At 39.4% G+C, this 12,370-nt stretch overlaps 1 protein-coding gene across 1 annotated transcript in view; it reads right to left on the reverse strand.

The window, feature by feature from the left end:
• Positions 1-1,332: 1,332 nt before the first annotated feature.
• The window catches only part of CEP89 (centrosomal protein 89kDa), a gene marked incomplete at its 5' end in the record, with an annotated part of 24,483 nt that continues 13,445 nt past the window's right edge, over positions 1,333-12,370 (reverse strand). The window contains 5 exons of the mRNA XM_009871162.1: positions 1,333-1,573; positions 6,149-6,318; positions 10,015-10,104; positions 11,072-11,213; positions 11,881-12,048. Coding sequence (XP_009869464.1) covers positions 1,333-1,573; positions 6,149-6,318; positions 10,015-10,104; positions 11,072-11,213; positions 11,881-12,048 — 811 coding nt within the window. The remainder of the gene's footprint in view (positions 1,574-6,148; positions 6,319-10,014; positions 10,105-11,071; positions 11,214-11,880; positions 12,049-12,370) is intronic.

Raw genomic sequence — 12,370 nt, forward strand, 5'->3', positions numbered from 1 at the left:
TGCACTGGGCTCTGTAGTACCAAGTAGTGGAAACAGTTCAACTGGTCGGAGACTAGTATAATGTTAGTGCAAGGGAGTTTAAAAAAAAAAAATTAGTGGGGAACTCCTCTGTCACTCCTCTGTCATTTTTTTCCTCTGTCACTCTGTGGGAAAAAGTTAACCAGATCCTGGCAGTTAATCGGGTGTCAACTGCAGCCCTGTCTAAAGCTGTGATAATATTTTTAAAAATTGTAACCTATTATCTATAGTTAAATGCACTACATTGTTTAGTTTTCATTTTTTTGCTTTTGTTAATATGAAACAATTTCAGGATTTTACTGCCCAAGAATGCTAAATGAGTGACATGTATATATTTAAAATATATTTTAATAGGGTAATTTGGTATGCAGAAAAAGTGGTCCTGAGCCACAAAATGCTATTTTCATCCACGGGACGTCGTATTTTCTGTTTTCTTGCAAATGCTGTGGAAACTCAGTATGGATGATCAAATGATTAAATGTTAGGTCACTTAAAGTTTAACATAACGCTTTAACGATAGGCACATGAAAAAGCAAGTGTAGCATTTCTGAATGTCATGTTGGACCATCATTGTCAAAGCACCGTCCTTTGAACCATATGTTAAAACCTATTCTAAAGTGGAGCAGTGAAAATGGGAAGCAGGTGCGGCAGAAGTGTAACACCAAGATACTCTCAGTTTGCTTCAGTGGAAAAACGATTCCAATATTGAGAGAGTACTGAAAATCTCACTTTGATCTGTAAGGAATTACCAGTTAATAGCTTTTTCCCTGTGACATTGTTTATTTTTACAAAATCTTGAGGCATATTGAAAAGGGCAATTGAAAACAGATGAAAATAATATGTAAATAATTTACAAATGCAGTTCCAAGGTTGTATGTGCATGCTTATCTTGAAAAGTATGACATGGAAGACTTCATTTTCAAAGCTAGCCTCCAAGAGCTTGAAAACCAATGTGTATCATCACCCAGTCTGATGTTCTTCCAGGATCCTTGTAAGCACATGTGCAGGCTGGAGCTCGTATGGAAATGAGGGCAGCGTGTATGTTTCTGTCGTCTGTATATGGCGTGTGGTTCAGCATTTCAGATCTTCCGTTTTTTTCAGAATCAAGGAAGCCAGGAGACAGGCCTGGTTTAGCAACAGACCACTACTGCGCGGTGGCAAGGCCCCTCCAGCAATGTGGTCGTTTTGATGGTACCAAAATAGGTAGGAAGTCTGAAGAGGGTAAACGTTCTGTCACATCTTGTGTTGCTGAAACAGGCAAATTTGGGCACCAAGTTTTCTTTCTTGGATGAGATGCATAAAGCATCTTCATTCTTACCACTGAGATTCTTGTTGAATTTCATCTTTAGCAGGGGATGAAGGTTTCACATCGCAGTAGCTAAAATCATGTCCGTACACGAGGTCTTTCTGAGAGATTTCATTTTCGTGTGGCTCATGAACTGTGACAGTACTCCACATGTTTTTCTTCCCCAGGGATTCATGTAAGAGTTCTCTCATTCTCCTGTTTTCTTTGGTTGTGGATTCCCATACGATTTCAAGTTCCCCTTCCACTTTACTAGAGGAAAAAAAAAAAAAAAATTTAAAACCACTTTTCAGCAGTATATAATTAGAGTAAGTGTATAAGCAAATTTTAAATTGCATTTATTTGGATGCCTGAAATTATGTGATCGCAATTCGTTCCTATTTTGTTTTTTTAAAAAGCTCACTAAGTACAATGCTAGAGCGAATGTGATCAGAAAAAAAGATCTGCACCCATGTAGTAAGTTGGATTAAGGCCACACTCAGGATAGGTGCATGTGAGATTCAAATGCCATCACTGAGCCAGGATCCGCGGTGGCCATGGTTCGGCTGCCTGTGACAGGTCCATCTGTCTGGCCTCCCTCCTGCCCCCTGCCACGAGTCCCGCGTCACCGCTCAGGGGCTGAAAGTGTCTGGTTGAAGGGAGCATCAGACCTTGTGCTTGGCTAATGCCTCGTTGTGGAGGTTAGACAGAACTGGTGTAAACTTTTATCCTTTTTTTTTTTTTTTTGGAGGGGGGAAAGCAGTGGTCAGGACGGCAAAGATGGTGAAGGACGGTCCTGAAGGTACCATATAACCTTATGGGCTGATTTCTCTGACTGTCCAAGCATAACTGAACTCATGACGTAATGTTTTCTTCTCAAGAAAAAGGTTGTTTTTCAAACATGGCGGCTAACATGATTTAATAATGTGGTGTATTCCAGTCACAGGGTTTTTAGTTTTCTCTGACTTCCTTCTGCTATATGCCAAAACACAAAATAATAATGAAATCAAGATAACTTGAAGTGAAAAGCAAAGCTGTTGCCTGGAAAATGAGCATGCAAATCTTGATGCTATAGACTTCTCTGTCACCGTCACTTCCAAGTCACCAGCTGAAGTACTCGCTAAAGCTAGGCTTTTATACAAATGCTCCCAAATACCTTGTGCTAAAAATGAGAAACAAATCAATGTGAAGCATAAATGCCCTGAGTTTGAATGCTGTTGGGCTACGTTTCTAGCAAAAGTGTATACTAGAAAATATATAATCAGTACCTCTTACAGAGCCTTTTGTGATCAGTAACACTGCAAATGAAGTGGTAACAAGTGGGCCAAACATTGTACTGGCTCGGCTTGCTTCACCTCACCCATTGGTTGACTCTGGCCCTTTGTATTGTGATCTTGGAATGTCTTCAGCATCGTGTTTTGTTTGTAAGTGAGCTTCATATCTTGACAGGGGCAAGCTCCCGTTCTCTGCTGCCACTTCTTTCCAACTGGAGTTTGCACACAGTGTGTGCAGCACTCCTATGCTCTGTTTTTAATACACAGGAGCTTAATCTACGCCCTTACTGTGGTGTAGAACATTGCCCAGGCTTTACTTCATCTGCTGTTCTCTAAAACCAAGACTCTGAGGCAGAGAAAAGTTGAAGTAGGAAGATGAAGCTAAAGATCGACAAGTTCCGAACTGCAGTTTAATTCTTCCAGCATGCCTGACAAATAGGATGCTCACTTTTAGTCCATACGTTCAGCTCAATGGCAACTGCATCAATTTACAAAAAAAATAGTTTAATGAAGTTAGTTTTAGAAGAACCCCCATGGTTAAAATTGCTTCAATAGCAAGGAAACAGATGCCTTTAGAGGTAGTGGTGTATCTGAGCTCTTCTGGGAGGATTAATTTTTAAACAGAGCTGGGAGATGTCAAATCTGGCACTGCTTGCTGACTTCGCTGTGGCAGGCACAGTCACAGGACACTGCTGCCAGGGCAGCACGCTGCAGGTGCCCCTGGGGGCTCTGGGCAGTCCGTGCTGTAGCCCTGGGTAAGTCTTTTCGGTGAGGCAGCAGGTCCTGCTCTTACAGTTTGGCTGTTTTTCGGGTGAGTATCCAGAAATGACCCAACTGTGGTTAGATAAGGGTTGTCTTTGAATTCTTTGTGTCTAAAAATTCTGACCTGATCAAAATCTAATCTATATTGAGAATGGGTTGGAGGGGAGGTGTTTATTCTTGCTAGGTGCAACCTCCCTGCTGCCCTAGGAACTTGGATGACACAGCAGCTTGGTTACTGTAGCTGCACATGGTGCGTACTTTTTTCTTTAAAAAACTAATTCTCAACAATTCTTTGCTCTTACTTCAGTGGGCAATGGCCCTCACTACACTGCTTCTACAGGCTTCTGTATCTCACCAGAAATTCCCTCAAGCTCTGCAAAGCGTTACTATCTGTGACTGTGGCATTACCCTGGTATTTTTGCTATTCTGTTGGGCCAACAGCGGCTGGTTCACCTCTTCAAACACGAGTCTTTGTCACTTGACAGTTACAACTAGATATGTACTCAGTAGGAAATGTGTCCTGTTTCCAGGTATCTTTAGGCAAAATGCTTGAAGTTTTTTTTCTCATAAACATTGTTACTTAAATGAGTAAAAATGAAAATTCCATTCAACCCCTAACCTAGCCAAAAATGTAAGGTTTTCTGTCTTTTTGAGAGTAAGCAAAATGCCAGTCCTGTACCGATGTTTGAGAATGAAAAAGTTAATAGAAGCAGATTCCAAAAGTAGATTCTTCTTTACAAAAGACAGAGCTTTCTGCCCTCGAACTAAATTCGTTCAGCCTTAGTCTCTACGATTTTCTTGTGGGCTGCTGGCTCAAGAATTAATTTTAATCTATCCTGTAACAGTTTATTTAAATAATCCTTATCACAAAGATGAACTTTTATCGTGGTTACAATGTTACACGTAACCTTACAGGTAAGACAGCTCTTCTCCCTTCCCTGTCTGTGGCTGTTAAGCTTTCCTATTGTTGACCTTCTTCTGAGGGCAGTTTAAGACAGTTTTATCGCTGAGGCTTTCGAACATGCATTTAACATCCAAAGTACAGCAGCTGTAACTACCTCGAAGTACTGTTCCTCTGCAGAAGACTTATGAAACACACTGTGACCTCGAAAACTCATAAAGCTAAGTGTCCTGTGATGTGAGGTATTTACAAACCTGGTGTTCTACCTTAGAACGAAATGCACAACTTTGTTTCTATCTGAAACATGCAATATATTTAAGGTATGTGAATGTGATGACTGATAAGATTACTCTGTAAACAATAAAAATGTCACTATGATTATCAGCTGCCCGAAGAGCAGAGCATGATCCTGTGTTCTTGTCAAGTTGCTTTAGGCAAAAGGTTGCTGTGAATTTCCAGTATTCTCTAGCAAAGGCTGTAATTACTGAGAAAGCTCTAAAGAGCCAGCTTCAAGGATGGTAAAATTTGCGTAACTTTAAAAGCTTTTATTTATCAAAAGAAAAATTACACCTATATGCATTTCTTTTTGAAAACCAAGTGGAAAAAAAACCTGTTCCCTTGGATGCAATGGGTAAGTAGTGCAACCTGTGATTTTTGTCATCAGGTGAAAGATGATGCAGGAGGGTAGAAAACATCAAAGAAAGTTACCTTTGTTACGTTTGATGAAGCCAGTGTTAGTTTGGATGTAGACTTGTTAACAACAGAATGATGAGAGAAGAAACAAGACGGGAAGCACAAGGATATTGCTGCTGTGTCTAAACAAGCATTACTCTGAATGTGCTGTGATCTACAGCTAGACAGTATCCTGGATTATAACTGTATTCCATACACACACACGTGTATATAAATCCATATGCAGAATGCTACATAAAAAAACCCAGAACTTTTTATTTAATGAGCTATTCTCTGCTATAAAAAATTCTAACATGAGCCCAGACGTATGAAAGACTCTTAATTAGTTAAAAATCCTAAATAACTATTTTAAGAGAAATGTGGAATAGTCAGAACACTTGTTTTCTCGTGCAAATTTTAGAGATCCGTGAGATGTTTGTTTTACTATTCCCAGCTACTTGCACCTGTTCAATAGCACTGTATAAAGTAATTGAGAGAAACTGCACTGATAAGGTAGATGATAACTCGTTTTTTACTGTGTCTAAATCTGTAATTTCACAATCACAGAGATGACTTGCAAAATGACTGCTTAGTTACTTGTCTTCAGTTGTAAGAAGTGTTTTCCGTATGCTGATAACATGAATGTGCAATGAAGCTTCCCACTACCAGAGGGGAAAACCATCTTTAAAGGACTCTAGATTAAAAGGGTATTTCAACACTGACAGTAATAACCTTGTATAAATCCGTTGTTACTGTTTTGCCTTTTTATTCTGCATGTAGCAAATCTATGTCATTTATTAACAGAACAGTAAGATTCAAAAGTAAACCCATCATATGCATAGTCATTAGATTCCTTTAATTTCCTACTAGTCTGAAAACTCTTGAGCACTGTGGAGGGGAATGTGTTCATCCTTCATTAGAAAATGCTTTTAGACAATCAACGTATATCTTGACGATTTATAGACACCCCCCAATCATGAAAGATGAAGCTCAAATTGTGACTCTTCTTAAGAAGTCTTAAGAGCAGTGGTAATCACCCAGAATAAATTCCCTCTGGGAATTAAGAGAAGCATTTCAGCATTCTCAGTACAGCTGAAACAGGAGTGAGAAAAGATACCTGCAATATCCCCTGAGGCTCTTATAAAAAGGAAGAGCTTGCAGCTGTGTGCAGGTGCCTCCCCACACTCCTTTTCCCCTTCAGACCTAACTGGATTCCTTCTGCCCGATGAGTGAGTTTACCTTTTCTGCTGCAGCACTTCATTGAGGGTTTCCTCTTTGTCTTGCAGCAGATGCTGGAGGTGTTTCACCTCTTGCTGGTACTGAGCAGTCTTCCCTGCAAATTCTTTCTCCTGCTCAGTCATTTTGAGACTCATATCTCCAAGCTTCCCAGCTGCTTTCTTTTTATATACCTGCAAGGTTTAAAGATAACAGGGAAAATGTGATTATAGGAGAAAAAAGGACAGCTCACAACCAACAAAAGAAATAGCTAAAGATGCTAATTTACAGTTCAGTCTTTACATCAGTGCGGCCTTGCTTAAATATGTCAGGTAAGTTGCATTATGTTGTTTTTCGTATTTGTTCATTTGAAGGTATTATACTTGCACTTTATTCTGCATATAAAACAAGTGTGTACAGTGAATACCATACTGTCACGTTTGTGAAGAGAATTAGCTGAAAAAAATGGTTTTTTATTCCAAAATGCAAAGCTACACTTTATAGCACATGTTGCTTATCACTAGACCGAGCTGTATTTATCAATGCATGCCATGAAAGCGTGTTTGTGTTCTGCTATTTTCAACTTCATACTAAGAGGAAGAAGAGCTGCTTCATATTTTAAAATACTTTGCTGCTTCACATAGTAGTGCTTCACATAGTAGTTCCTTCTGTTCACTGATGTGCAAGTGATTTTTTGCTTATTGGCAGTAACAAGCAAATGTGTTGGTCTAATCTCAAAAACAAGAAATCCCTTTTGTGTCAAGTGATTTTGCTCTCCAAAATAACTTCCCCATTAAATGACATAAGCACATGAGGAGCTGAAAAATAGCGCTTGTGCATTGTTACAAATTTCTACATGCTGCTGTTGCGCTCAACAAAACCAACAGGTATTATTCAAAATTAGCTTTTTTTTCCTGTCGTGATTACATACAGAATGCCTAGACTGTTATTGTATCTGAAGAATATGATGTTTGATAGAGGCTATAGGACAGAGTATTGGGACGGAAGCACCTCCTTTAATAAAACTGCAAACCATTTGTTGAATCTTTGAAATACTGCTATTTGGATCTTGCTAATACAAGCTTTTCTCTAAGGTGCTAACCATCAAGGTTTTATCTTCACCTAAATCAGAGCAGGAAAATTGAGTATGCCTTTTGGAAGAAGAAGAAAAAGAAAAAAAGCATGCATTTTTAGGTATGTGCTGCAAGCTATGTAATCGCTTCCTGAAACTGTTTCCTTTTTAGCTCTTGTAAAATGTGTCATGTTGGAGTTTTTTTTTCTGGAGGTTAATAGGATAGTAATAATAAGAGTGTTACTCACTCAACATTTAGGGCTGACTTAGTTTGTTGAGTTTTTTTCCCCCTAGTTTTTCCCTGTCAGTTCTAAAAAAATAATTTGAAGCCTGCAGTCACTAACCAGTCACACCACCACTGAACTTTTTAGATACCCAGAGAAGTCTTCAAAATGCTATGGGAGGGTAAAGGTATGATTTACCACGCAGAGGGTTGCTGAGAGCCAGCCTAGAGGGAGGGCAGAGCACAGGAAAGCAGCTGAACTTTCGCCTTTGTCAGTAAATGCCTCTCCCAGCTCTGAACCCGGAACCTCATATACTCTTTAGGGCAGGTCCCTATAATTATTTCAGAGAACAAGAGAGAACTTCCTCTCTTTCTGAACACATAAAAAGCTGGTAAAGACAGGCTAGCCCATGGTATTAGTGAAATGCATTTTTTAATCTAGTGGTTGTTGCTCAGCCAGTGAGAGGTCTGTGCTTTAAGACGTGCTCTGCCTGAGGTGGCTCAAGCCTGTGGCTCCCACCTGTCTCACAGCTGCCACTGGTGCGGTGGCACGTCTGCTCCTCCTTTGCCATCCAAAGCCACGTCACATGTGCAGAATCGTTGCAAAATCAATGGGTCACAAAGTGCAAAACTGCAACATTTTCTGACCTAATGAAATTAGGGTATGAAACTATGTCTGGGGATACATAGCTCTGTTCTTGCTCCAATGAGCAGTTATAACTATGTTGAATTAAAATGCAGAAGCTGTCTCAGCAGAACCTCAACAGGATGTGTGAAGAGTGTCTAGACCGCTCCATGCTGCCCTGCCCGTGCCTGGCCAGGCTGGGCTGAGCCTGGGCACAATGACCAGCACAGCTGCTGGCACTTACAGATCCTTCACTACCTTTGAACTGTTCAGCCCGTTACTAATTTTCTCTGAAATGAAGCCCGTAGCAATGAACAGACTGGTGGAGGTGAGAACTTTGAGGAAGAGGGTGATAACACGTAGCTGGAAGTGGTAACATTTTCCTCCAGAGCTGAAAAGTGCAGCCTGCCCAAGGTCACAGCTTCCCAGGTACACTGTAAGAGCCCAAGGTGCAGAATGACCACGGATGCAGCAGCTGATACTGAAACGATGTCGTTTACATTCTGCAGTAGTTTCAGGAAGGTATGTATACCCCTGGGCACCACAATTCTTTTACATGTCATGTATTGACTTACAAACTGTAGATCTGTATTCTAAATGCAAGATGTAGCAAGCTGGTAGGAAAAAAATTGAGGCCAGCATCTTCAGTAAAGTTGCATGAAAATGCAGGGAGTTAAACTGGGAGATGCTAGATAGCTTTGGTATAAGGATTGGTTGTACATATTTTTACCAAAACCTTATGACTGATGAAATTACTATTAAATATTCAGAATTCCTGAAACAACTTGTTATAATCTGACTTCTTTTTGACAGTGTGCCTGATTTAAATCACCCTTGCACTGAAGGAGAGGAAAATGTGCCCAGTGATGCAAAATCTGTTACCAGAGATTTACTGTTCACAGTCATAGGCCCAAAATCTTGGATTGTCTTCACAGAATTTGTGCTAGATGTTTGACTAAAATACTCCATACGGGAAATGGATCTCCCTGGGTTAGCTGTCCCTTTTGCTGCCATGAGACAGAGCTGCATGAAGGTGAATTTGAAGGACTCCCTGATGATACAAACGTTATGTCCAAGCTCAAGTTAAGAAACAAAACAGCATGGAATTCTGCCTGTAAAGAAGTGGTTTTAACACCAAAAAACTTGGCTTCCTCAAATTCTTTCCGTGGATCATCAAACTGCTTAGTAATCACAATTATGGAAGTACAAGGGGACTCCCCAAGGACTTCCAATCGGAGTATTGTCATGGATGATTATGGCGGCCACAGCACTGACTGGGTATCTCAGAGTCAGCTGGACCAAAATCTCACTTCAAAGCTGTGCAAGCACCTGCCCAGAGTCCTGGTATGGCTGCTTGGATTTCTTTACTTCAGTTCCCTCCCTCTTGGGATCTATTTTCTAGTGATTCAGAAAGTGGCCTTAGGTGTTGTGTGGCCTTCCTGCTCTCCTCCCCACAAATAACATGGGCAGCACTGGCGAAGAAGCCCCAGAGAACCTTTTGAGACACGTGATGTGACCTGGAACGATGTTTTGGATGAGCTTGCTGTGCCAGCTGAGATACAAGGCAAGGATTTCACCAAATGGTAACCATAAGCTACCTGGTTGTGTATACGAAGGAGAAAATACAGATTCATGTTATGGACACTTGTAATTAACTCAAACCTCACCTAAGTAGGAAGTACATGGTCGTCAAGTAAGCTGCTGTGAAGTTTCACGGTTGTTAGAATTGTGCATGAAGCATGGGGGCAAACTCTATGTAACTATTTTTACAGCTAGTCATAATTCTCCAGGTAATGATGTGAATGCGATGACCTGGCAGACATGCAGTGTACAAATACAATGGAAAAAGCCATCTGCGAAAATTGTAATGATCTATTTTTTTAAAAAAACTTGCTGACACAGATTAACTACTGACTTCAGTAAAAATACTGAACTTGTTACGTAATATTTAGCTTAGAAATACTACTCACCTTAACTTTTTCTTCCAATCTTCCTACGCGTAGGCTGCCTTCTACTATTTTTTTGAGAACACCCTGATTCTCATTTTCCAAACATTTGGCCTGTAAATATAGAGTGCACGTAACTGAATGTAAACATTACTTTAGACAAGGCAGACAAAATACACACTCTGAGGAAGACAAAGCTATTCTGTTTTGAGCTCCAACAGTCTGAAGAACCGAGATGGAGAAAGAACCATAAAAATGACCTTCAAAGGTTAACAACACAAAACATTTTTTGATTTTGTGAAATTATTAGAATAATGACCAATTAATTAGTTAACTGACTCCATATACCATCTCACTAACAAAATTGTACCTTGAAAGTGTTTTATTCTGCAAGGATCACAGCTATTGGTAGTGGAAACCCAACCAATTCTGCATATTCTCCTATTTATGTGTGTATGTAGGGATCCTGTCTGTATGCATAAGACTCATCCTTCTGGGTCAGATTTCAGAGTCTGCTCTCAGAGGAAGCCTTGAAATCGGCAGCATCACAATCTTCGGGGTCTGGCTGTGATGAATTTTCTTCTTGTTTTCTGGGCCTCCCCAGCCAGTCAAAATGACTGCTCACCAGAAAAGAGCAATAGCATGCCTGTGCAACCACGGCAGAAGATCCTTACAGATCACTTCAAGCATTAATTTACTTTTAGGTTCAGAAAGGCATATTAAAAGTTTTATCATCCTACTGCACGCTATTTGTCAATACGGAGAGGTTCAATGTTTAAGCCAATCTCTAAAATCAGGTTAAAGAATTCTTTTAAACTTGATATAAACCACTGCAGACCCTAATGCTGATGTGAGTTAAGACTTATGTTATCTTCAGAAATTAGGGTAGTTGCTTCTAACCACCGTTCTAGAAAGTTATTTTGCTGCTCCTATTTGCAAAAGTCTATTTAAATAGCTAAATCCTTAAACTGAAATTATAGCTTTCTTTTTTGATAAGTCAAATGAACAGTAGGTTGCCGTAGTAGGATGGTAATTGTGTGAAATATCAATTAAGTAATATGAATTATGTAAAGGTAATTACCAAAAACATAAGTTGATCACGTTCCTGAGCTATCTTCTCCGCCAAACCAATAATGTTTCTTAGATAGTGACAGGCTGCAACTTCTTTTTCCATTGCTTCCTCCAGCTGCATTTTCAAGATGCCTATTTTATTTTTTAATTGCCTGTAAAATTAAGAGCAGGAAAAATCTTCAGATTGGGAATTAATAATAGCATTTAAAAGAACTTGCATTGCATGTGCAAATCAACTTGTACAAGTCTGAAACTAACAAATACACTGTTAAAGACGCATTGGCTCAAAATACTTGCAATGCTGAAAAATTATCATTTCTCCCTTTTGGGGGCTGTTTTTCTTTACAAAATGTTTTGTGAATAACATCAGTAACAATGACTCAAAAGAACAATTTGTGCAATGACTGCAAGCTCATATTTCTTAAGAAATAAAACAAAATTATTGTCTTTACTTTTTAAAGTATCATGAGCTCAGCTCTGAACCACTGGAGTGCATGAGAAGGTCTGCAAACAGCGTAAGATCCCATTTGTCAGGTGAGTACACAACTATTAATTGCTACAGCTGCCCACTAGCATTAAAGATATATTCTTAATTTGCATGTAGAGATAGAAAAGCATGCATGAAAACAGAGAGCTTAGCAAAGTTACTTGACAACCAGACCTTCAGATGTGATAAAAATTATTTTAGGAAATGTATTCTTTCTGTAAAAGGTAGAAATTGCACACTGTGGGATGGCAGACATTATTTTTATATGTATTTTTGCTCTGATTTTAGAAGTACAACTATTTCTATAGAAGAAAATGAGAATGTGATATGACCTGTTTGTTTTTTGTGTCATTTCCATCTCGGTTTCTAGGATCTTCTTGTCAGCCATGAAGTTATTCTTTTCTAAAACCAGCTGCTTGTTCTGAGCTTGCAGTGATGCTATCTTTCCTGTTAAATCTTCCACCTCGCAGTGCTTTTTCTCCTGTTCCTGTTGTAAACGGCTGCAAAAGCCAAGAGCGTAGTACAGGTGTCATGTATAAAAAGCTAAGTTACAGTAAGATACCAATGCTGAAAGTATGAAAAAGAGACCTTGAGAATGCCTCAGTGGTGACAGCGAATGGAGGTATTGCAATCTCGATATATGAAATCATGAACCAAGTGCAATACAAACAAAATTACTTAATAATTCATCCTGACCACACTTGAAACAGAATTAAAATTATAAAAATAACCTCTATAGTGCAAATGTATCCCCTTCCTCATTTTTTTCAAAAAAATTATTAGCAATGCCAAAAAACAAGGTCTGAGAACTTTGCAGGAATG

This window comes from Apaloderma vittatum, unplaced genomic scaffold, assembly GCF_000703405.1.
Source record: "Apaloderma vittatum isolate BGI_N311 unplaced genomic scaffold, ASM70340v1 scaffold45496, whole genome shotgun sequence".
Lineage (NCBI taxonomy): Eukaryota > Metazoa > Chordata > Aves > Trogoniformes > Trogonidae > Apaloderma > Apaloderma vittatum.